The following is a 27,515-nucleotide window of genomic DNA, read 5'->3' as shown; positions in this document are numbered from 1 at the left end:
CGACCTGACTTCCCATCCCGGCTGCCAAATCGAAAGTAAAAAAGAATGCAAATGCAAAAACGCACGCTGTGTTTTTCTTGGTAAATGATGTTAAATTAAAGCTCCATCGAGTTAAACATTGAGAGACGAACCTCACAGTTATAAAGTAATAAAAGACAGGAACAAAAACAGGTTTCATTTTTAAGTAATGTAAATACTTATTTAATCGTATAGCTAACTTTAATAAAAAAAAACTATAATTCAAAATATACTTTGACTGCCTTAAACCGTGGGTTTGGCGGATAACAATAACGAATAAATTAAAAAGAGATCAACTTGCTTATTCAAATAAGGTTATAGAAATTATAGATTTACTTTTAGAAAAATTTACAATATATTTGTTTAAAATAAATCATTAATAAAACTTATAAACTGCATTACATAATATCAAATTGTCTATTTGTCCAATTGTCCAACAAAATTCTGTTCAAAACATAAAATGCCTGACATACTTTGGTGAATAAAAGCCTTCATTTATCACAGTAAGAATATTTTAAATTTATTGTGTTTGTGAAAGTCTCAACGACAAACATGTCGTTTGCGATTTGGCAATAGTGTACTCTACCAACGAATTATGTATTATATACTATAATTTTGAAAACCTTTGTGCCGACAAAATGTTTTAATGTGAATAATGGGTTTTATGATGCTTGTTTGGGAAATCTAGTTCGTTCTTGCAAATATTTTTGCAACAAAACATATATGTATGCTTTAAAGATACAGTTAATTATGTTTGTGTAGTGTATAGCTATTATTTTTTATTAAATTCGTTTACTTTTTACTATTGGTTCTTGGCAATCACACGTGCGAATTTATTTATTTCTAAAAACATGGTAATATGTAACTTCTCTAACAGTTCTGTGACTCGTCTATTGTTTACTATTTCCTATTCAATACATTTGCCTTCTTCATACTCTATATTTACTTTATTTTTTACTGAAATATTGTGGAGCAGCAATGACAGAATAACTAATAACATTCTTCTTCTTCTTAAAGTGCCCTCTCCTCAATGGAGGTTGGCTACTACAATTTTAAACTCTTCTCTATCTTCAGCTGTTCTTATTAGCTGTTCAAAATTTAGCCCTGTCCATTGTTGGATGTTTCTGAGCCACGATAGCCTAATAACATTAATTAATAAAATTATAAAACACAATAAAATACCCGAAGAAGGGAGAAAGAGCAAACTAATTCTACCATTCAAAAAAGGAGATCAAATACAGCCAGAAAACTACAGAGGTATAAACTTGTTAAATACTACCCTTAAACTGACATTTTACAAGTGCTAATAAATCAGAGGATAAGTTTAGCAGATGAACAACAGGGTTTTCGTAGTGGAAGATCGTGTACAGATGCAATATTTGTTATAAAGCAAATTACTGAGAAATCACTAGAGTATAATAGATCAGCTCCAAATAGTGGAGGGATGGGCGGAGAATATTGCTGAGAAATTAAATATAGGCAACCGAAAAGTGACTGACATAAATGACCACAGTGGAGACGTAGACGATGAGAGGAAGAAAAATAATATACCAACAGAAGAAGAAGTTGCCAAGACAATAAAAAGGTTAAAAAAACAACAAATCCCCTGGAGAAGATGGTATACTCCCTGAGCTGTTCAAGTATGGAGCAAACGCGCTAAAAAAATGCATAATAAAACTTGTTGCATCCATGTGGAGAGAAGGAAAACTCCCAGACAGTTGGAATGTAGGTATTATAATACCTATTCACAACAAAGGGGATCCACTAATATGTGACAACTATCGAGGCATTACCCACTTAAATACGGCTTACAAAGTACTGGCTTATATACTTTATGATCGTTTACTAGTTTATACTGAGGAAAAAATAGGCAAATACCAATGTGGATTCCGAAAAGAAAGGTCAACAATTGATCAGATTTTCCGTCTCAGACAAACCTTAGAAAAGACATATGAATATGGAATCAATACCCACCACGTCTTCATAGATTTCGAAAGCGCTTAAGACAGTGTAAACAGAAGCACACTTTATAATGCCATGGCAGAACTAGATTTTCCGTCGCATCTAATAACATTGGTAAAGGCAACTCTTTCGAAAGTTAACTGCAAAGTCAAGGTACAAAATAGAGTGTCAAGGTCTTTTTAAACACATACTGGATTACGCCGGGGAGGCAGTCTATCGTGCCTATTGTTTAACATCGCGCTAGAAAAAGCCATAGAGAAATCGGGCATAAGAACCAGAGGTACGATCATCAATAGAAGTGTACAGATACTGGCCTACGCAGATGACATTGACATAGTAACACGGAAAAAAGAGACCTGATACAGGCTTTTGAAACATTAGAAAAAGCCGCAAAGACAATGAGACTGCAGGTCAACGTATCCAGAACAAAATACATGAAGGTCACGAACAGCACACAAATAGCGGCACCACAAGATCTGGTGACAGAAGCACACACATTAGAAGGGGTCTCGGAGTTTATATATCTTGGAACACAACTAAATAACAGTAACCTAGTAAGCGTAGAAATAAAGAGAAGAATATACCTGGCGAACAGAGCTTACTTTGGACTAAAGCAGCTCTTAACATCACACATAATTAGCAGAAAAACCAAGATACTAATATATGAAACTCTTATTAAACCTGTCCTGACATACGCGTCAGAGACATGGACTATGGTAAGAAACGACGAAGAACTGTTAGGCCGCTTTAAAAAAAGAATACTTAGGCACATATATGGTCCCACACATTGATCTTTTATCGAGACTGCGTATGTCCCTCCACCATCTAATGCGGATTTTCATCTGACCAGTACCCGCAGTTTTATTTATTAACTGTGCCATTTAAATGAAAAGAAGGCATCAGAAAAAAGGATTTGATTAAAAAAAAATAAGATTAATGTTAAATCTATTTAACATTGTATCACAGAACTCCATTCTGCGATCTGGATCGTTTTTATTTAGTTCCTGTACCAATTGTGCTTTATGGGGATGCCATTTTTCTGTTTTTCTTTTAATATTTATAAACAGTTCTTTGACTGATTTGATTTTTTTATTTGCAGTTTATTATTGTAGTAGTCTTATGAGGATCTTGAAACATTGACAAAAATATATCAGTTTTTGTTTCCTCTAGAATATCAGGGGAGACCACTTTTTGCGAGTTCTCATACATGTACACTATCCTCAAATTTATTGTTACGTAAAAATATGAGTCATAGTTTTTAACCTTTAAAACATGTTTTTATTCTAATATGTTGTAGAGATTACGAGAGGCCTCGATTTACCTGAGCGACCTTCCAGAACCAGTGCGAGGGAAATCCAGTTTGCCTTTACCGCTTCGCCATCGAAGGTTTTGGATTTTTCGAGATAACGGCACTGGTATATAATAACGGAACTTTATTTGGAAGGGAGAGTTAATAAAGAAGATTCGCGCTCGTGATATTATTGTTACGCTCGCCTTTAAATAAATTATGTATTTTTAGTGATTAATAAACTTATATAAATTATCGTGCCTTTTAATAAATTAAAGTAGGAACAAGATAATAAATTAGTAAAGACATTATAAATTAAAGACTTAACAATTAATAAATTCACAACAAATGGTGTCAGAACAGTGGAATACTTAAGATAAATTGCGAAAATAAATTACAAGTGAATATAAAATAAATTGTGAAAATGGCTACGATTTATGAGCTGACAGTGACTAATTTAAGAAGAAATCTTGAAGACAGAGAATTAGCTTCTACCGGAAAAAAGGCTGAGTTAGTCCAACGACTAAAGAACGCTTTGCTAGAAGAGGGACTAGATCCAGAGACCTATATATTTGAAGATGCTGTCCTCTCGTCGATTTCGAAAGTTTCTTCTGATGTAGCCAAAGTTTCTGGTGATGTAGCCAAAGTTTCCGGCGATATCGCTTCGTTGGAAGACAAAGTTTCTAACGAGATTTCTTCGCTGGAAAGCAAAGTCTCTGCTAACATCTCTTCGGAAATCTCTAAAGTCACTTCTGAGATGTCTGCCCTCGACGATAGAATATCTTCGTTAAAAAATCAAGTTGCTGCCGATATGCTGGCCTTCGAAGAAAAGATGAAAGAAATGGAAAGGAAGATGGAGGAAACAGGGACAGCAGAGAGAGGTAACAATCCGATTACAGTGGAGATAAAAGAAGACGAGACGAAATTTAAGTTGGAGACACGGCCGAAATTTGAAGGAAGTGGAGGTTCTATTCATGTTAAAGTCCCAACTTTCGACGGAAAATCATCATGGAACAACTACATGAAACAGTTCGAATCAGCCGCAAGAGCGAATGGATGGTCTGAAAAAGAAAAGGCGGTAAACCTGACTATCGCTCTTCGAGGAGATGCCTTAGATGTGCTTCAGACCATAGCCGTAGAGGAGACCGATGATTTCGAACAACTGAAGAAGAGGTTAAATATGCGATATGGCCACGAACATTTGGAGCATGTATATCAGTCACAGCTTAAAAATCGTAGACAGAAGAAAGATGAGGCTCTTCAAGAATATGAGGTAGATATTGCCAGATTAGTACGATATGCTTATCCAACAGCTCCCGAAGACATGATGGAAAAATTGGCCGTGCAAACATTTATTGATGGTCTTCGTGATCATGAAATGCAGAGAACACTACGATTAGCTCGTCACAAGACGCTGGTTGATGTCTTATCCGCCGCCCTCGAATACGAGTCAGCTACGCAGGCCTCTGGCGGGTACAGTAAAGTTAGGACTGTAAAAGAGGAAGGAGATGAAGATAAACTTGACCAGCTCTTTAATTTGATAAAAAGCATGACATGCAAGAAAACGAAGACCATAAAATCAAGAAACTCACCATCGGAAAAACCAGAACGAGTCGGCTTTAGGGGAGCAGCTTCGACCCGGAACCTTTCCAAAGACCCTCTTATACTAATAGCTTCTTTGAAATGTCGTGAAGATAGTGTATATGTAGATGGAGACATAAATGGTAAAAAGCATACGTTGTTGGTGGATACCGGAGCGACCAGAACCATTATACGCCCGACAGTTATAAACAGCCGAAAGAAACTGTTACCAACGAGGTTACGACTTCGGACCGCTACAGGTGAAAATGCCAACATTCATGGAGAAATCCAGGTACAATTGGGAATTGGGGCAGAAAAGTTTGTCCATACTGTTATAGTTGCTGACATCGAAGAGGATGTTATATTAGGAATGGACGTAATGAATATGCATGGATTCCAATTGGATTTTAAGAATAAGGTAATCAAAGTTGGCAACGAGGAGGTATTTCTCCATCCACATAATGACAACACTGTGCAAGCAGCCATTACAGAAGATACAGTCGTGCCTGCGAGAAGCGAAACGATCATAGTAGCGCGACTACAGGGAATTGTAGACGAAGGGAGACCTGTTATGATGGAGCCTTGGAACCACGACGATGAGGTTGGCCGTGGAATCATAATTGGAAAGGAATTGGTGACTTCGGCTAAAGAAATTCCTGTGAGACTTATCAATGTCAACGACTACCCAGTGACCATAAAGAAAGAGACAAAAGTAGGAACTTGTGTACCTGTGACATCCATAATCCGTCAGGCGACAACATCTGATAATTCCAACGATAAATTCGACCAAATGGTTGCAGTTGCAGGACAGTCTCTAAATCAGATGGAGAAAAGGAAATTAAGGGAATTTCTTCGGCAGTATCGTGATATTTTCGTACCAAAAGGAGGAAAGACGGGAAGAACTACGGTTGTTAAGCATAAAATTGATACTGGTAATGCTAAGCCAATTCGTCAAACAGCTCGACGATTACCACAGGCGAAGAGAGAGGAAGCTGAAACGATTGTTCAGGAAATGAAGAAAGACGGGGTGATAGAACCTTCTACGAGTCCATGGGTCTCTCCGGTGGTCCTGGTTAAGAAGAAAGACGGAACGACGAGGTTCTGTGTGGATTACCGTTTGCTGAACAACGTTACCAAGAAAGATAGTTATCCTCTGCCTCGGATCGATGACACATTGGACACATTGGCTGGAAGTAAATTGTTTTCTACTTTAGATTTGAAGTCTGGATACTGGCAGGTAGAAATGGACCCAGTCGATAAAGAAAAGACAGCCTTCACCACAGGATCTGGATTGTGGCAATTCAACGTTATGCCATTTGGACTTTGTAATGCTCCTGCGACATTTGAGAGTCTTATGGAAAATGTGTTGAGAGGGTTATCTTGGAAAACATGCCTGGTTTATTTAGATGACATAATCGTCTTGGGGGAGACATTCGAAGATCATTTGAGGAATTTAGAAAACGTCTTTAATCGACTTAAAGCTGCCCAATTGATGCTAAACCCCAAGAAGTGCCAGCTATTTCAAGGTAAAGTCAATTATCTGGGTCATATAGTCAGTAAAGAGGGAGTGGCCGTGGATAAGGGAAAAATCGATTCCATTAAGGAATGGCCAAAACCAACTGACAAACATCAAGTGAGAAGTTTTCTTGGACTATGTACTTACTACCGGAGGTTTATTAAGAAGTTTGCAGATATCGCTAAGCCATTAACGCGACTTACAGAGGAAGCAAGAGAATACCGCTGGGATATAGACTGCCAAAATGCCTTTGAAACGTTGAAAAAGCATTTAATAACCGCACCAATTTTGGGGTATCCACTGCCAGAAGGAGAGTTCATCTTAGATACGGATGCAAGTAACGTGGGAATTGGAGGAGTGCTGTCTCAGATTCAAGGAGGACAGGAACGAGTCCTCGGATATTTTAGTAAAGTCCTTTCAAAACCTGAGCGGAATTATTGCGTCACGAGAAGAGAACTTCTAGCAGTAGTTAAATCAGTAGAGCACTTCTACCAATACCTCTATGGCAGAAAGTTTCTAATCCGAACCGACCATGCCGCCCTTAAGTGGTTGATGCAGTTTAAGAATCCAGAGGGTCAGATAGCCAGGTGGATCGAACGACTCCAAGAATACGATTTTAAGATTGAGCACCGGGCCGGAGTTAGCCACAGAAACGCTGATTCTCTTTCCAGAAGGCCATGCCCAGCAGAGTGTTCCCACTGCAACAAAACGGAATCCAAGGAAGCAGCAGTGCTAAGAACGACGATTGTCAACGACGACTGGACGCCTACTAAGATAAGGGAAGAACAAGAGAGAGATCCAGTTATACAGAAAATCCGAAAATGGAAAGAGGAAAACCGTCGACCACCTTGGCAGGAAATATCAAACCTATGCTCAGTAGTTAAGACGTATTGGGCCCAGTGGGACTCATTTATCATCGAAGATGGCTTGCTCAAACGAGTCCTGGAAAATGATGACGGTTCAGAGAAGAGAAGACAGTTGGTGATCCCAAAGAGCAGAATAGCCGAAGTACTTCGTCAGTTACACGACAGTCCATCGGGAGGGCATTTTGGTGTAAGGAAAACCCTTCAGCGAATTCGGGAACGGTTTTATTGGATGAACAGTTCCGACGACGTAAAAGACTGGTGTAAGAAATGTACTATTTGTGCTACGAGTAACGGGCCTCACCGGAAAAGGAGAGCTCCTATGAGACAATATAATGTTGGAAGCCCGTTTGAAAGAATAGCTTTGGACATTGCAGGGCCATTTCCAGAAAGTGAAAATGGGGGCAAGTACATGTTGGTAGTAATGGATTACTTCACTAAGTGGGTCGAGATTTACGCACTTCCAGACCAGAAGGCCGCCACCGTTGCAGATAAGTTGATCCAAGAATATATCAGCCGATTTGGAGTGCCTTTGGAGATCCATAGTGACCAAGGCAGGAACTTCGAAAGTGATCTATTCCAAGGAATATGTGATAGACTAGGCATGAAGAAAACAAGAACTACCGCGTATCATCCGCAATCGGATGGTATGGTAGAACGAATGAATAGGACAGTTGGCAAGTATTTGACAAAGATGGTGTCCGATCATCAGCGAGACTGGGACCAATACCTTCCGTTCTTCACAATGGCCTACAGATCTGCTGTTAACGAATCAACGGGCCAGACACCAGCCAGAGTCCTATTCGGACGCGAAATGCGACTACCTTGTGATCTAGAATTTGGGTGTCGACCTGGAGAAGATGTAGCAGGTGAAGATTATGTGATCGAATTACGAAGAAGAATGGACGATGTACATGAGTTGGTCCGTTCCCACCTTCAGATCGCTAGCGACCGAATGAAGAAACGGTACGATACACAAGCCGAAAAGGGTTGCTTTAAGAAGAACGACAAAGTATGGCTGTATAATCCCAAGAAGCGAAAAGGTTGTTCTCCCAAATTGCAGCAGTTTTGGGAAGGTCCATACCTCATCATGGAGAAGATCAACGATGTCATCTGCCGAATAAGCAAGATTCCGAGGGGAAAACCGATGATAGTACACCATAACCGGTTGGCATCTTTCGAAGGTGACCACGACGTAGATGAAGAAGTGGAAGTAAACCAAGTCCAAGATGTGTCTGACCTCACGTTTGAGGAATTCATGGGTGCCTATGGAGGTACCGGTAAAGCGAGACATGGTGTTACCACTGAAGAAAAGCAAGATCTACTCGCGCTCCCCGATGACTACTCGCTGGCCCTTACCATCCCGGCCAGTATCAAAGACGCACCAGGGTTGGCATCCGTCTTTCGAAGGAAGTTTGGTCGAGTTGCAGAACTTCAATGCCAAGTGCCAGCTCCCGGTAAAACCTTGAAACTCCAAGATGCATCACGTTACCTTTTCTACCTGGTAACAAAAGACACTGCCCGTGACCAACCTACCTACCGAGATGTATGGGAAGCCTTACTTCAATTGAGAGGGCACGTACTAGAGTCCGACGTGCAAAAGTTAGCCATGCCAAAGTTGGAGTGCCGCCAATTAGATTGGAGAGTTATCCGAAATATGGTGGAGGAGATCTTTAAAGACACCGAAGTCCAGGTGTTAGTCTGTTGCAATCCGCATAGTTACTGGTGCGGAGAGAAAACCGTCCCTTGTCATTTTTATACAACTGGAAGTTGTAAGAGAGGGTCCAGTTGCCGATACCAGCATACCGTTCCAGTTCTAGTCCCAACAAGGTTCCAGGAGGAACCATCTTTTGAGAGGGGGGCAATGTTACGTAAAAATATGAGTCATAGTTTTTAACCTTTAAAACATGTTTTTATTCTAATATGTTGTAGAGATTACGAGAGGCCTCGATTTACCTGAGCGACCTTCCAGAACCAGTGCGAGGGAAATCCAGTTTGCCTTTACCGCTTCGCCATCGAAGGTTTTGGATTTTTCGAGATAACGGCACTGGTATATAATAACGGAACTTTATTTGGAAGGGAGAGTTAATAAAGAAGATTCGCGCTCGTGATATTATTGTTACGCTCGCCTTTAAATAAATTATGTATTTTTAGTGATTAATAAACTTATATAAATTATCGTGCCTTTTAATAAATTAAAGTAGGAACAAGATAATAAATTAGTAAAGACATTATAAATTAAAGACTTAACAATTAATAAATTCACAACATTATGAATAATTTTAGATACAATTCCACGTGCTATAGGCATTCTGTCTTTATACTTTAATTGTACGGGGTGTCAGAGATATCTTTATTGTTTTAATACTTTACGCGCGTACTGTATATCCAATATATCTTTTGTGATTTGATTCAGGTTTGATTTGGCATTATTAAACAAAAATAAATCTTGGTTCGTCTTGATAGAACCTTTTTAAATACCGGCTGAGTAGTCCATGATACCTATCACAATTCATTACAGTAAATATTTTTACATTCCGTGCAATAATAGTTAACTAGAAAGACGGAAATCAATGATTAAGATTCCAATCTAAAATAATTATGGACCAGATACACAGAATAGTATGTTTTTTACTAACCTTAATAGTTTCCTCCAAGTATGCAAATGCTTGGGACGTAGATTTGGCACTGGATGTAGATTCTCCATATTGACCTTTGACGTTCTTAATTTGTCTATCGAGGTCATCGATGCTATCATTAATTTGCTTAAGATCACTGTCAAATGATGAAATTTGGCGATGGGCCAATAACGAGTCTTGTCTTTGCCGCCACTGGTTCTCGAATTCTGCTCTATTAAGCTCTAAAACGTGCTTAAGCTTGTTGACGTCGTGCTGTGCAGCTTTTTCTGGTTCCTAAAATATAAAATATATGAATTATTGTTTTGATCTAACTTATCGTTTGTAATAAACCTAATAATAAAGCTATAAATAAATATAAAAAGGTACATCTTTTATTCAAAATCGTTTCTAATACTTCTAGTCGTAGCATCTGGATACAAAAAAAGAGCCTCCACTAGGATTGCACGAAGAGACGATTGCAATCGCGTGTATTTGACCAACGATTTAATTCTTTAATCTTTCATTCACCAGTACAATCGATTATTTTAACTTAGTGTAAACACCTGCATTGATTTTTGATGTAAATTTTCATTTTTTCCTCTTTAAATGATTCTAATATGGCGTTCCTATTTAGGACCAGTCACTTTGAGCTTATTGATTTGTTCAATTAATATTGAGGGAACACCTAAAGTAAGAAAGTTTTATTTTAATGCATTTGTTCAAACACTCACATACTAGAAGCACATTCGTGACCGCAGACTGTTTCAAAAGAGAAAAAAGTTCCAACTTTAAAATTTGAAGTACTTTATTCTTACAATGTGAATTAATGAACCTTAACAAATTTAGAACGTTGTCGCTCTTGTCTTATTAAAACAGTACCGTTGTAAGAAAAGTAATTTCTTTGCGTAGAAAGAAAGAGGAAATAGTAGTCATGTTCCTTAGACATACTTGATATACCTACTTATGAAATTTTAAAAATGCATAATTACCTGCTTTTGAATGCGTTCTGCTACTTGGTCACACTCAGCTTGAGCAAACCTCAACCGTTCTCCAATGGTTTGTCTACAAGCTTCATGTTCTTGTAATACCCTATCTATAGACGCAACATCTTTCGGATACCCAGTTTTTTCTAACTCAGCGTTGTAAATTTCAACCTTCTTATCGATTTCCTCCAAGTTCCTGAAGTACCCAATTAAAACTTGGGATAAAACTTGGTAATCCGATGCGGTATCTTGAAGTTTCTGACCAATCTCGTGAAGTTTGTTCCTGACGGCTAGATTGGATTCGTCGTTGTTTTGGGTTTGTTGAATTAGTTGTTCTATTGTTTTGATCTTCTCATTGACTTCGGCTTGAGCTTTTCGGATCTCAGGTAGAAGAACGGTAAGTTTTTGTTCTATATGGTCTGCGATTTCTTTGGGTTTAGTTGAGTCCGTCGTTATCACGGGGTAAAGCTTGTTTTCGAGTTTGGTTGCCAAACTAATTATCTGAAATAAAAAAAGATTTTTTTAAATTTTGTGTAATCCGAAATATATTGATATCATTGTGTAAATAATATATTATGCAAATTTAGTTTAAAATAAAATACTAAAAATCACTTTTAAGTTTTTACGTAATACATTTACTAAATCAGGAGTGCTGATTCTGTGCGAATTGTTTGGCAAGTATATTATGGATAGTATTATGTGTGCGAATGTAGGATAAAAGTGTATGTCGATGTCCTTTATTTTTGTTTTGTTCCGGATTGCTTCGTTCGTTTGCCGATCTATTAGTGAGATACCAAGCATCTGTCGTTCCATGGCTCGCTGGGTTTTTCGAATCTTGTCCATGTTCTTTTTTGTGAATGTCCAGGTTTGAGCTCCGTAAGTGAGAACGGGAAGGATACAGGAATCGAACACTTTGGTTCGAAGGTTTTGGGGTATTTTTTTGTCTTTCAGTATGTATGAGAGTTTTCCAAATGCGGCCCATCCCATTCTTACTCGTCTGCTTATTTCGGTAGTTTGGTTTTCTTTGTTTACCTTGATATTCTGACCCAGATATATGTATTCTTCTACATGTTCCACTTTTGTTCCTTGGATGGTTATCGTCGGTTGATCATCTTTATTCGACATTAGCTTAGTTTTACTCAGATTCATTTTCAGTCCTTTTTTTATGGATTCCATATGAAGCTCATCGATCATCGACTTCAGTTCTTTCCAGCTGTCGGCTATTAGTACTACGTCATCTGCATATCTTAGATGGTTTAAATACTTTCCGTTTATCGATAGTCCCTTCGTTTCCCAATTTAGTAATTTAAAGATGTCTTCAAGTGCGGCAGTAAATAGTTTTGGAGATATGGTGTCTCCCTGTCTTACTCCTCGGTTGATTTTTATTGGCCTCGTTTTCATTCCGTTATCCATCGTGACTACCATTTCAGCGTGTTGATATATATTATGTATTAATATCCTATATCTAGAATCTATTCTGCTGTTGACCAGTGCTTCCTCAATAGCCCATAATTCTATGCTGTCAAAAGCTTTCTCGTAGTCTATAAATGCTAAACAGATTGGTAAATTGTATTCGTTAACTTTTTCTATTAGGACCTTTAGTGTGTGAAGATGGTCACATGTACTGAACCCTTTTCTAAATCCGGCTTGCTCTACTGGTTGATATACATCGAACTTTGTTGTCAATCTATTTGTAATTATTTTTGTGAATGTTTTATAAAGTTGTGATAGTAGTGATATTGGACGATAATTTTTCAGATCTGTATTGTCCCCTTTTTTGTGTATTAATATTGTGTTAGCAGTATTCCATTCCTTTGGTATGTTTCCTTCAAATAGGCATTTATTAAAAAGTATTTTTAGATACCTGATGACTGCTTCTCCGCCGTCTTTCAACATTTCTGCCAGAATTCCATCACTACCCGGTGCTTTATTTCTTTTCAATTCTTTAATTGCATTTTCTATTTCTACTTCGCTTATTTCGGGCATTACTTCAGAATTTACGTTTGTTATTTGTCTTTTCAGATTTTGCTTTGAGTTTAGGGTAAAAATATTTAAAATGCTTTGAAAAAATAGCATAATTTGTCAATTAATTTCTAATTGGCACACTATTTTGTTAAAACCTTAACCAAATTCTTTTAAAAATAGCTGTTTACTTTTACATCTATAATGAAACACTACACAAAACCAATGTTATATGGAATCATCTGGCGTTTCTTATTATTTCAAGCGAATTTAAAAAAAAACCAACATACGAAGTCAAAGACTATTTATTTGAAAGCAATTTAATCACCAATACATAAACATTAAAGAAAACGCCAAACTTTTGAAATAATAAACTGAAACCACTTGTTTTAAAGGGTAATAAAATAAAAATTTTCAATGTGAAACGACTAATGTTGAAATTGTTTTTATTTATTTGTGTTTTTTAGTAGTCTTAACCCTAATGCAACTTTGAATTTGCGTGGACATGCTCCTAAACAAATTGTCAATATTTTATTGTGGTAGGTTGTTCAATTCTTAAAGAGCAGCTTGTACTAGCTGTGCAGTATTTGTTGGATTCTCCCGGTATGCTTTAGTTCTTCTTTTAAGTATATCCCACAATTATTGCTCTATAGGGTTAAGGTCGGGTAAGCAAGCAGGTCACTCCAGAGCAGGGAGCTGTTCTGCTTCAAGGAAGTCTATAATCACGCTGCTGGTATGTGCAAGCGCAATATCATGCATGAAAATTAAATTTTCTCCCATTGCACCTCTCCAAAACCTAACTACAGTTTCTAGAACAAAATCAAAATACCTACGAGCTGTCCAAGTTGGTTGAATGAAAATTAAAGAAGTTTTTTTACTAATCATAATGCCTCCTCAAAAGATGACACTTTCTCCTATATATCTGTAAACAGATCTGGTAACTTCCCTTTTTGCGTGTCTTCTTCGCTTTCTAAGTACACGAATTCGTCGATCACCTGATTTTTTACAAATCCTAGTTTCGAATGAAAATAGCATATTTTGTCAATTTTTAATGCTCCAGTTTTGGTGCTAAAGACACCAATTTAAGCGATTAATATTTAGCTGTCTGGATAACTCGGGAATCCGTAACTGTCTTCTGCTGTATAGTCCTTGGGTACGAAGTCTTTTTCTTATAATTTTAACTGAAACACTTACATCTGTAGCTTCCAAAAGTTGCCTTTGGCGCTGTGGTTTAGAAATTTTTGGGTCTCTTCTAGCTAATTAGCCACTGAAACGATCCTGACGAGCCATTTTTACTTTTTGCCACTTTATCTTAGTTTATTTTTAACCGTTATTAATTCCTGATACCTAGCATAAGTTTTTGACACAACGCCCTGTGTTACGCCTACCACTGCCGCTATGTCCTTCTGAGACATTCCTTAATCCACAAGACCAATAATCTTTCCATTCTTTCCCCTTTGCGGGCCGTAAGTTTATTTATTTTCATTTAATGTACAACTAAGGCTGGGCATTCACGTTCCGACTTGCGGTCCCACTTAGTAGTACTACTAGTTGGATATTCGTTTCCACTCACGCTCCGACTTGCTATCCAACTAGCGGCCCAACTTCAGTTCTAGTTTGTTTTCACAACGGTGTACATCACTTAACCAAAAAATGTATCGAGTAAACACTACTCAAAATATAATTAGGACAAGGAAAATGGCAGCATTGTGCTTGTTATCCTTATCATTTGATCATGTTGGACCTTATCATGTTGGATGAAGAAAATCGTGTGAACTATTGTGATACGAAATTGCTCAATGTCATTGATGAGGATGATTACAAAAACTCCCTCAGAATGAACAACTTCACTTTTTCGCTGTTGCTGGAAAAAGTTGGTCTACTCATTTCCAAAGAAGATACCGTCATGCGTGAATGTGTCAGTACTGAACAACGCCTTGTAGCAACTTTACGCTTTCTGGCCACTGAGGATCTGAAGTTCAGCTGTAAAATATCTCCAAAACTATTGGGGAAAGTGATACCAGAAATTTGCAGGGCTATAATAATTTTTCGTGTAATTGAACGTTATTTTCTATTATTTATTTGCGAACTAGGGATCTTTGCTTAGCGATGTCGGACAGACAGCACCAATTGAGATTTTGTTTGGAGCTGATCTTCTTCTTCTTCTAATGGCGCTACAACCCTTTGTGATTCTTGGCCTGCTTAACAATGTTCTTCTATTCTGCCCTATCGGATACTTTCCTTCGCCACTGCCTGATGTTCATGGTTTTAAGATCCCTCTCTACGTCGTCTATCCATCTTTTACGGGGCCTTCCTCTTGTTCTGTTTCCTTGGGGCTTCCATCTCTGAACTACTTTTACAGCTCGATTATCTGGCATTCTTTCTAGGTGACCAAGCCAGTTTAGTCTTTGTGATTTTACAAATCTGACAATATCTGCGCTCTGCATTAGTTCATCCAGCTCGTGGTTCATTTTAATTCTCCACGAACTATCGCTGCATTGGGTTGGTCCAAATATCTTCCTTAGTATTTTGCGCTCAAATATTCTCAGTTGATTTTCATCAGTGGTTGAGAGGGTCCACGTTTTACATCCATATGTGACCACTGGTCTAATTACTGTTTTGTAGATTCTCAGCTTAGACTCACGATTCAGTAACTTACTTTTCATTAAGTCTTTGTATGCATAAAAGCACTTATTACCGCTAAGAATCCGTGCTTGTATTTCTTGACTGATGTTGTTGTTGTCATTTATTATTGAGCCTAGGTAGGGAAAAGTGGAGGCATATTTGTAGGTATGGTTGTCTACCTTCAGATTCTCATGTTCATTCGATTTTGTGCACTCCATATATTTTGTTTTACTTTCATTTATATATAGACCAAACGTAGCAGCTTCTCGTTTCAGTTCTATAACTTTTTCGTTCAATACCCTTTTGTTGCGGCTTATTATGGCAACATCATCCGCATATGCGCATATTTGCATAGATCTTGTATTAATACAGCCGTTTACATCCAGTTTTCTAACAACAGCTTCTAAAGTTAGATTAAAAAGTGTTGTTGATAAGGCATCCCCTTGTCTAACTCCATTTTCAATCTCAAAGGCCTGCGTCATATCTCCATCTATTCTCACCATAGCTTTGGAACCCTTCAGAGTCATTCGTATAAGTTTAACCAACTTATTGGGTATCCCTAACATAGATAGTTGCTTTAACATCTTTTGTCGTTCTACTCCATCAAACGCCTGTTTGAAATCGATATACAAGTTGTAAATAGGTATGTTATATTCAACACATTTTTCATGTATACCTCTTAACATATGTATTTGGTCTATAGTTGACCTCTTTGGTCTGAAGCCACATTGGTATTCACCAATAATCTCCTCCGAAAACGATTCCAGGCGGCTATATATAATTCCTGATAATATCTTGTAGATGACATTTAAAACTGTTATGCCCCTATAATTTTTGCAGAGTCGTTTGTCTCCCCCTTTGTACATAGGAAGTATGATTCCCACTTTCCAATCTTCTGGGATGACTTCTAGTGTCCATATGCGGTCGATTAGTTTATGGATACGCCTCCATAGCGCATGTCCACCATTATTTATCAGTTCTGCAGTTATTCCATCTGTGCCAGGTGCTTTGTTATTTTTTAGATGTTTTATGACGTTTATCGTTTCTTCCAATGTTGGTTGCTCAACTAGTTGTTCTGCTGTGTGGTGAATTATCTCTTCATCTTCGTTTTGTTCTTTTTCTGGGTTTAACAGCTCTTGAAAATGCTCCTTCCACCTTTTCATTATTTTCTCTTTCTCGCTGATAATTGCCCCATTTTTGTCCTTGCAGACTGTTGATCTTGTTATGTATCCTTGGGTGCATTGCTTGATTTCCTTGTAAAATTTTCTAGCCTCTCTTCTGTTATTATAATCTGTAATTTGTTGTATTTTTCTATTCAACATTTCTCTCTTTTTCCTTCTGCATATTTTCTTTGCATCTTTTCTGAGTTCTTCATATGCCTTTCTATTCGATCGGGAATCCCTTTGTAGACATTTCTGTCTAGCTATATTTTTGCTATTTATTACTTGTTGGCAATCTTGGTCAAACCATTCCTCGTTTCTTTGGCTTGAGGTTTCACCTAATGTTTCCTTTGCCATATTTGTAATTGTCGTTTTGATGATATTCCATTCTTCTTCAATGTTGTTTTGTTCTCCTTTTTCATTTAATATTACTTTTATTTTCTGCTGGTACTCATTCTTCTTTTTAGGATTTTTAAACATATATGTATTCCATTTTCTTTGTTTGGCGCCTTTCTCTTTTCTTACCATTGATATTCTTTGTTTTATCTTCGATATAACCAAGAAATGGTCCGAATCGCAATTTGCGCCTCTATATGTTCTAACATCTGTTACGGAGGTTGCCCACCGCTTAGATATTAATATGTGATCAATTTGAGTAAATTTATTAGTACCAGGTATCATCCAGGTTCCTTTATGAATATTTTTATGAGGAAAACACGTACTAACAACTCTTAGTTTCTTTGCCATTGCCAACTGTGCCACTCTCATACCGTTGTTGCTGGTAATATCATGTAAACTATGCTTACCAAAGGATTCTGCATATATTTTCTCTTTTCCCAGCTTCGCGTTCATATCACCCAGAACTATAACTGCATCTCTCTTCTGTGCGTTTTCACATTCTACTTGTAGTTGGTCATAGAATTGGTCGGTTACTAGTTCATCTGCTGCTTCTGTTGGGGCATGGATATTAATAATTGTAACATTATGAAATTTTCCCCTTAGACGTATTTTGCATATTCTTTCATTAACTGGAGTAAAACCCAATACTGACCTGCGGCATTTATGGTTTACCATAAAACCCACTCCAAAGTCTCCTTGTCTTTCTGCTCCACAGTAGTACATACTGTATTCTTTTTTATTTATGCAACCATGCCCTTTAAATCTGATTTCTTGGAGAGCTGCTATGTCTACTTCGTACTTCAATAGTTCCTGTGCAATCACTTACTGTGTACATCACTTAACCAAAAAATGTATCGAGTAAACACTACTCAAAATATAATTAGGAGAAGGAAAATGGCAGCATTGTGCTTGTTATCCTTATCATTTGATCATGTTGGACCTTATCATGTTGGATGAAGAAAATCGTGTGAACTATTGTGACACGAAATTGCTCAATTTCATTGATGAGGATGATTACAAAAACTCCCTCAGAATGAACAACTTCACTTTTTCGCTGTTGCTGGAAAAAGTTGGTCTACTCATTTCCAAAAAAGATACCGTCATGCGTGAATGTGTCAGTACTGAACAACGCCTTGTAGCAACTTTACGCTTTCTGGCCACTGAGGATCTGAAGTTCAGCTGTAAAATATCTCCAAAACTATTGGGGAAAGTGATACCAGAAATTTGCAGGGCTATAATAATTTTTCGTGTAATTGAACGTTATTTTCTATTATTTATTTGCGAACTAGGGATCTTTGCTTAGCGATGTCGGACAGACAGCACCAATTGAGATTTTGTTTGGAGCTGATGTTGTAAGCAAATTGTATATAAGGAGGAAATATCAGTTACAAAGTGATCTCGTAGTAAATTTACTATTTTAATTGGGAATAAGCCACAATATAAGTTAGAAATTAAATGTATTTGACGTTTGGACTTCCACTTCGAAAATCTTTATCAAAATATTCCGAAGTTAAAGTCGAAATGTCAAATAAATTTATTTTCTAACTAAAATTCAGGCTTATTTCTAATTAAAATAGTAAATTTGCATAAGATGCCACAAGAAAATAACTTCAGAACAATATAAAGAAACAGATACTTCTAATTTCAGTACAACTATGAATTAATTTTCGTTGTTTGTTGATAATTCTTCTGTAGCAAATTCTGTAGAGTGTCGGAAATTTTACCTTTGTGGGAGTGTTCGAAATAGATCTACAGAAAGGAAAATGATTTGCCCTAACAAAAAGTAGATGATGATGAAGAATCGTGTATTTTAATAGGGGTAATTTTTGTGCAATTGAAAGTTTATTTTCTATTGAATATTTGCGATTTAGGGATCTTTGCGTAAAGTAATTCATAGAAATCTCATACGTAACAGGTGCCGAAGGTCAACTGACTGAGAAAATTTTCGATCCGACCTGTGATCCGACTTCCAACTTCACCATTCACGCTCCCACTTCGCTGCCAGTCGGAAGTCGGACCTTTAAGTCGTCCTTCTAGATGTTCCGACTCGTACCACTAGTTGTCCAACTAATTAAACCAGCCCACTCACGGTCCGATTTCAGATCCAACTTCGGAAGTTGGACCACTAGTCGGAATAAAAGTCGGAACGTGAAAGCAAATAATCTATAACGTGTCTGTGTTATCGGTTTGTTAATTTTCAATAAAAAACCTTTATTTTTTGCAACAATAACAAGTTTTTTCAAAAGAAATAAATATTGGTTTGAAGTACATGGTGATTCCATATAAGTTTGGTTGTGTGTATTAATAATAACTGTATTAAATACTGTATTATTACTTAATTTTTTGTTCCGCTAATAACTTATGTACCTAGGTATGCAGTATGTAAAAACGAAAATAGAATTCAAAATCACCAAATTTTATCCTGAGATAAATTTAAAGAATTAATTTATACTTCATAATATGGCCAGTCGCGTTTAAGTATTGAGGATAAAGGTGATATCGTTGGAACTCAAAGAAGTGAACATGTTAGTATCTGAACATGTAAACAGACAGATGGCATATTTTATATCAGCAATCGTGCTACGTTATCTTAAGAAAAACATGGACAAGGTTTCACTCACTTCACAGATTGTTGCAGAATTTTGTCGTTGGGATACAAAAAATATATACATTCTTGATAAAATATGGTATTGATATTCTCTAAATCTTACTCCAAATGTTGCTTAGGTGATATTTTATGTTCAAGGAACATTTAAAACAGAAAATTATGCCACTGCTCAAATGAATAAAAAACACGGGTATTGGCCTTATCGCACCCATCATAGTCATCATATTCTACCAATAGGTATAAAACCAGATGCTGTGTTAAAAACATGAAGAAAAGAGTGGAACATAATTTAAATTTGTAAAAATATATTTTTTCCAACGTCAAGCATCTTACAAAAACACATAGTTTATTGAACTAAGGAGAATATGCATTTAACCATTTGATTGCCATCTACAATAATCTCCATAATGCCAGCGGAATATTAGACATAAACAAAGTTTGTGAAAACGCGGGAGTTGGCAGGTTAAATATTCCTGTATGGACACAATTGTCTGAAATGTGGTGTCGTAAGAGGTCATTGTTCCATACATAGTCAGTCCATTTTTCACTGAAGGGTTGTAACAGAAATAATTAAATTTACTATAGAATAATATTTATACACAATAATTAGAATTCTGCGCCTAATTTACTTAAGTTTGCGCCTTTTCTGAATGAAAGTTCTCAGTGGGAAATATCAAATAACGGAACAATCCAGTTTTCAAGTCATTCTGTCCATTTAGGCCTAAATTACTTTTTTATGTGGATATCAACAACATAATGTCTGGCCACCTTCATGAAAAGCTCCAACGAGGTATTTTTAAACTATTAATTAAATAATAGAAAGAACTACCTAATATAAGAACGTTGAATAACTAATTAATTTTCATTCTAAAAATTGTCTTTCTTTCATATTTTAATTATTGTTTTTCTCTTTAAAATGTCTTTTATTTGAGAGATTAAAAGTTAGTTAATACCTAAGATAGCCTCAAACAAGATATCGATAGCCTCATCAAAAATATCAAACAAGAATCAGTACAATTCCTCTACAAACTTAGACTAGCCTCAAAACTAACTCACTTAACTCGAAGAGAAACAGCCGAAAAAGAATATCAAGATATAAAAAATTGCATTCATCAGGCGGCCAAAGAGGCATTGGGGTACGAAGAAGCTGACAAAAGAAAAAATCCTGAGTGGTGGAACGAAGAAGTAGGAAAATTAATTAAAGACAAAAAAAAGCTTATCAAACATGACTATTCACGAAAGACTCAGAAGACCGCAGAATTTACAGCAGACTCAACAGGGAAGCAAAGAAGGAAGTCACTAAAAGAAAAAACGAAATGTGGGAAGAGAAATGCGAAGAGATGGACCGATGCTTAGGAAGAACCAAGACACAAGCTTGGAAATTCATAAAAAGTATTAGAAAAGAAAGAAAAGATGAGGGAAATATAAACCTGATTCAAAATAAAAAGTGGGAAAAATATTAGGAAAAGCTATTAACAGAAAGTAGGCACGAATTTATGGAAAGACCTGACCATATCTCAATGACAGAAAACTCAGAGGTGCATAAGATAAACAAAGAAGAACTGAAAAAAGAATCGAAACAAATGAAAAATGGAAAAACACCCGGGCCTGGAGACATTCCCATCGAGCTGGTGAAACATGGACTGGATCCTCTTTTGGAAAGCTTAGTGAATATTTTTAATAAATGCTTAATTGAAGGCCAAACGTTTCCAGACGATTGGAATTTGGCCCACATTAGCCCCATTTATAAAAAGGGAGACAGAAAAGGATGCGGAAATTATAGAGGCATTAGCGTAACTAGCTCGCTGGGAAGGTTATATGGTCGTATATTGAAAAGAAGAATAGAAGTGGAGTATAAAGAAATTAAAGAACAAAGCGGCTTCAGAGCAGGAAGATCGTGCGTGGACAACACATTTACCCTTCAACAAGTAATTGAAAAACGAACAGCTTGAAACCTCCCTACGCATCTGGTATTTATAGATCTGGAGAAGGCTTATGATATAGTTCCTTTAAAACTCTTATTTAGTATCTTGACGAAAACGGACCTTAGTAAAACATATCTAAAAGCAATACTGAACATCTATAAATGTCCTCAAAGCACTGTAAAAACAAACACTGGAAATACTTTCTCAAGGGTATTTACAGTAACGAAAGGCTTGAGACAAGGATGTTGTCTTTCCCCCACCCTATTCAAAATATATATCCAAGAAGCACTGCACCAGTGGAGACAAAAATGTGCGGGAATGGGGTTGAAGCTTAACAACCATTATCTGACAACGCTGTTCTTTGCAGATGATCAAGTACTAATTGCAAGCTGTAAAGAAGATGCCGATTATATGCTTAGAAAGCTCAAAGATGAATACGAAAAATGGGGGATGAGTATGAATATGTCTAAAACAGAATATATGCGAATAGGCAGTGAAGACGAAGACCCGGATTTGGAAATTAGACAGATGAAAAGGTGCTACGAATACAAATATTTGGGAAGTATTATCTGCAGTGAAGGAACAACGGAACGAGATATAGACTATAGAGTGCAACAAGGCAGGAAGAGTGTTCAAATTCTGAATTCGATACTTTGGTCCAACAAAGCTACTATGAGAACTAAAATGACTATCTACAAAGTAATTGTAGAGCCCATTCTTACATATGGAGCAGAATGTTGGCAAATGACAGTAAAAGGAAAGAAAAAAGTTGACACGGTTGAAATGGACTCCCTGAGAAGAGCTTGCCGTATATCAAGAGTAGAACGTATACCTAATTCTGAAATTAGAAGAAAAACAGATAGAGTACATACAACTTCTGAAAGAATAGAAACTAGACAGTTAATATGGTATGGACACGTACAGAGGATGGACGACAACAGATGGTCAAAAAGAGCTATGGAATACAATCCAAGTAATAGAAGGAAACGAGGAAGACCAGCCAAGTATTGGATACAAGGTGTTATGGAAACCATGAAAGACAGAGCTATTGATGAAGACACCTGGAGAGATAGAAAAAGATGGCGATCGAAATGCGGAAAGCAGGAAAAGCTGTAGGATCCCCGCTTATATATATAAAATACCTAAGAAATATTTATCAAATTAAAGCAGAGTACCCTACTCATCATTATCTTTGACATTACGATTCAGGTTGATCCTCAAATTTCCTAAGCTTATTTCTCTATTCGATCTCATTCGTTGGTAAGATAAGCTTGATGCCAATTATTGTCAATACCGATCTCAACTCACAACTCTACTCTGCAATGCAACTCTTCGTCTAGTTTCTTCAGATTTTTCCAATAGAATAGGTGGTTCCACTTGCTATGATTTGACACACTACCACGCTTGACGCAATTTTTATTGAAGTGATCGCATTTTTGGCTTCAGCTATTTATTTATATTAATTTCTAGTTCAAATATATATTGATGACGTCAGGTTTTATTCTCAATTATTCAACCTATTATTTTTCTGAGTACTTTTCTCTAGAATAATGATAGTCAGCAGAAAGCACTAATGTCGCACACCGGTACACTAAAAGTATTAAGATTCTAGATATCATTAATATTATCAAGTACTGTATATCAAGTATCTTTGACAAGAGAATTGTTGAACAACTTCAAAATACTAATTATCGATGTTAAAACTTTGTTCCATGTTTGAACTGAGTTTATTTTCTTTGATCACCAGACCCATATACTACACTGCGTTGGAAAGTCTACCAAGATTTATGAGCCATGCATTCGACAAGGTCCTAGTCATCTACATATTCTAATATTTGGTTAGATATTGGGAATAGTTTTTGCATCTCTTATAACTGTATATACGAAATATTAAAAAAAGGCCTGGCTCATTCACTTTCTCATTCCTTTGTTTATGCTTATTTTGGATCTTTTACTTTTATCATTATACAACCTTCTGCGTCCAAAATTGGACATAGGCCTCCCTTAATTTCTTCCAGTTCTGTCGGTCTTCAGCTTCTTGCAGCCAATTCCCGGCGATTCTTTTGACGTTGTCTATCCATCTTGTAGGTGGTCTACCACTGCTTCTTCTGTGAGCTCGTGGTCTTCACACGGTAATTTTTTGGGTCCAACTCCCGTCATTTATTCTGACCACGTGGCCCGCCCAGTGCCACGTCAGCCATGCTAAACGGCTCTATGACATATGTGACGCCTGTCCTTCTTCGTTTCTAACCCTGTCTCTGAGAGTCAGTTTAAGAAGCGAGTGTTCTATTCTTCTTTGGTCTACTCTGAGTTTGGTTGCTGTAGCCTGGGTTAAAAAAAAAACGTTTTAGCGCTGTAAGTCATGACTAGAAGCAAACATTTGTGGAATGTCTTCTTTTTCAAAGAAGACGTTATTTTACTTTATATTTAATAAATTTGACAGATATCTTAATAAGGATCAGCTAAACTAAAGTTTGCTTTATTCATTTTTATTATCTAATATTCATACTGGCGCAACCGTGATCTGCAAAATGACGAATGAAAAGAAATAACTGTATGACAATGCAAGATGTATCTCTTGTATGTTCATTTCTTAGAGTTCCAACCCTGTATTTCCGATTATACTTACCGAAATAAAGTTTTGTTTCGTTCTTGGAAAACATTTATGAAGAAGCAGAAATATTATAAGCAATATGAATATAATCAACAAATCTCTTATAAAATCCATAAGAGACTAGGAGATGACTATGGTTATTAATAATATTTAATATAAAATAGTAATATATACAATTGATCTTGCATGTGCATTAATATTGTGTGGATAGTAGTTAATTCACAATGGAATTTTGGTTAATACTAAACATTACTATGAAGCAAAATATAAAGTGAAAAAAAATGGCTTTCTAAAATTACAGAGAATTAATTGATCGCTAGTAATTTTATTTTAAAGAAATATTGAGGGTTTCCCTATAGTAACATATCACACATTAAATCAGGGCCGATTGTTCGAACGCTAATCAAAACTTGATTGTGATCAAATATTTAATTACAATCAAATACGTCACAGCAGCTGTCAAAATTATTAAAAATTGCTTATTATTATTATTGTCTATATTAAAATTGCTTATAAAATAAATCAGTCAACATAACCTCAAAATGTGACGTATTTGATTTTAATTAAATATTTGATTACAATCAAGTTTTGATTAGCGTTCGAACAATCGGCCCTAATGTTTTAGATGAACACTATTTAACATATTATTGTTCGCTTCCCGGTACCGACACAAGAAATTTTTCAATTTCTAATTTAAATGAGAAGCTACTATGATTTGGAGGGCAGTCCCGACTAGGTAAGTGGTCGTTAAGTCATGTTAGCGACCTGAAAACCATAGGACTAAACTCACATAGTGCGGACATGTAAATGGAACGGATAAATTCCGAATACCATAACGAATAATACGAATTTAAATTCAACAATGCTTTTTGGCTGTACATAGTAAATATGGATTTAATTATATCTTCATCTATGAGCTATCAGAAATACAAAAGTATTTCATTGATAAACTCAGTTTCAAAATTAGTTTATATGCTTCTATCTAAAAATAATTAACGGGATATTTTTATATAACCCAGGTCTAGCCGACAATGTTTTATGTCAGGAAAGCCAAAGATGTAGTGACCCATTTTCCGAAAAAATAATTTTCACACAAAATATTTGATCACAGTTTCAATTTTTGCAACATCGTTCTAAAAATATTTTTAAATCTAACAGTTTTATTTCGATAACTGATGTCAAATGATGCTGCTCTAAAACTGACTAACTCCCACGACGCTTTTATAGTGTTTTCAAAAATACTTATTTCACGGTTCGTATTACTAAACGTTAAGAAGATAAAAGATTTACGGACTCTTAAAATAATAAGAGTTTAATTGTTTCTCATAAAAAAAATTATTGAAGGCCATTCTGTACATACCGAGCGGTAGCATCAAGAAATCGAACAAAAACTTAAATGAAAGATATCAAAATAATCCTGGATTTTTAATTTGAATTTATTTTAATCAAATTGTCACATCTAGATATATTCGTAGATATCAAAAAAGTTTTTACTCATACCTGGTATGCGTAAAAGAAAACGAAACTGTAGATGTAGACTATAAATTGTTCTACGAATATGTAAAAACTGTTACTGACCAATTCCAGACCAGAGATCTCACCATTCTGATGGGTGACCTTAATGCTAAGATAGGAAAAGGCAGACAAAGTAACATTATTTGACATTTTAGACTGAGCGACAGAAATAAAAGGGGAGACTATTTCGCAGATTTTTGTTTTGTTTTGTTTTTTTTTATATACGTAGAAATCTCCAATAGATACCCCTCGTAATTTTGTAAGAAATTAAATTGACCACATAACCATCAGTAAGCGTTACATAAATGCAGTAAAATCTGCAAAAAACATTTCCTGGTGCCGATGTTCCATCTAAGAACAGTCTGTTGTTGGCCGAATTAAAATTAAAGATTAAACAGAAAACCCACAGCCATCTTTTAATAAGCTGGATATTGTTTTTTAAAGAAATAACAGTGAGGTGATTGCAAACAATCTTAAGATCAATTTTGAGAATAACGAACAACATTAAATTATCCAGGGTCATTGGAACCAAATCAAAACGATTAAGAACAGCTTAACTCCAAACAAAGCTAACAATCGAAAAAAAAAACAGTGGATGAACGATGAGATTTTGAATCTAATGGACAAAAGATGCAAATTCAAGAGTCAAAACGTCGAAATATATAAACGAATTAATAAGAAGATAAGGACTAGAATACGAGCTGCAACAGAAACATACTTTGAAAACAAATGTTTGGAGATTGAAGAGTAAAAACATACAAATAACATCGTTGAAAGAAACGGCAAACTGATTATCACTGATTTGAATAAAATAGACAGATGGAAAGAGTACATTGAGGAACTGTAATGATGAAAGGCCTGATCTTGAGCTTAAAGAAGTAGTGACAGGAACTGACATAACTATGGATGAAATTTAACGAGTAATAAAATTAACAAAGACCAGAAACGCAACGGGGCCGTATGACATACCGATTGAAATAATAGAGCTCTTTGAAAGTTCAGGTAAAAGATTTCTACTTTATCTTTTTATTTTTTTTTTTCCTCTGAGGATGGAAATTTCTTAAAACCGTACCAGGTTAACCCATCCCTAGGAATGGCTGGCGTTGTTGGACTCAGGGTAAAGGAGTACATCCAAGCACATTTCTCTCTAGAAGGAGGTCCTGCAAACGGATGCCTTCCTATTATCCTGGCTACCAACTAAAACCACCCTCTCCTACTTCGCACCGTATCGTACTCCGACTGCTGTAAGGCTGATGACACTTCCAAAGCACTCCCTTCTATTATCTAGATCTTATTTCTGTCGTTGGTCCGTCTAGAGTTTCTCTTCTTCTTCTTTCTTTTTAATTACTGCTCGGATGTAATTGTTTACACTATTCCACCTTACTTCCCGTCATCTTCACGATCATCTCTCTCACGGTCACATGGTTCCTTATTTTTCTATAAATTCTGTTTCTTCCTACTATCCATCTATTACACTCCAGTATTGTGTGAGTAACAGTGTAGGAGTATTCGTAGGCGTATCTGTCTTTCCAAACCTATTAAGATACGTGCTAAAATACCCATGTCATGTGAGCACTTGCATCAGGAAGTAATCCAGTTGCCTTAGGCTCGGCATCAGCATCTTAGTTCACTGGGCAACATCTTCCGTGTTGTTCTGCTCTTCTTGCCATCTTTTCATTGATCTTTCCCTTTCTTCTTTGTTTATGCTCTCGTCTCTTATAGAGATGTCTCCTTTCTACTGCCAAAACATGCAGAGAAACACAACCCATGATAGTTCACAAGGTCGCCACAGATACAGTCCTGTAGGCGCATGCTACTCGCAACACACTATTTATGTCTACTCGTATCATGAGCTCCTAGTAGGATGGTATTTCTACT

General features: G+C 36.4%; 1 protein-coding gene across 1 annotated transcript in view; it reads right to left on the bottom strand.

Moving 5' to 3' along the window:
• LOC140451278 (uncharacterized) overlaps positions 1 to 27,515 on the bottom strand; it is an 862,244-nt gene that overhangs the window by 386,172 nt on the left and 448,557 nt on the right. Inside the window, 2 exon segments of the mRNA XM_072545021.1 lie at positions 9,868 to 10,140; positions 10,836 to 11,330. Coding sequence (XP_072401122.1) covers positions 9,868 to 10,140; positions 10,836 to 11,330 — 768 coding nt within the window.

This window comes from Diabrotica undecimpunctata, chromosome 9 (assembly GCF_040954645.1).
Source record: "Diabrotica undecimpunctata isolate CICGRU chromosome 9, icDiaUnde3, whole genome shotgun sequence".
NCBI lineage: Eukaryota > Metazoa > Arthropoda > Insecta > Coleoptera > Chrysomelidae > Diabrotica > Diabrotica undecimpunctata.
This window is presented reverse-complemented; position numbering and strand designations above follow the sequence as displayed.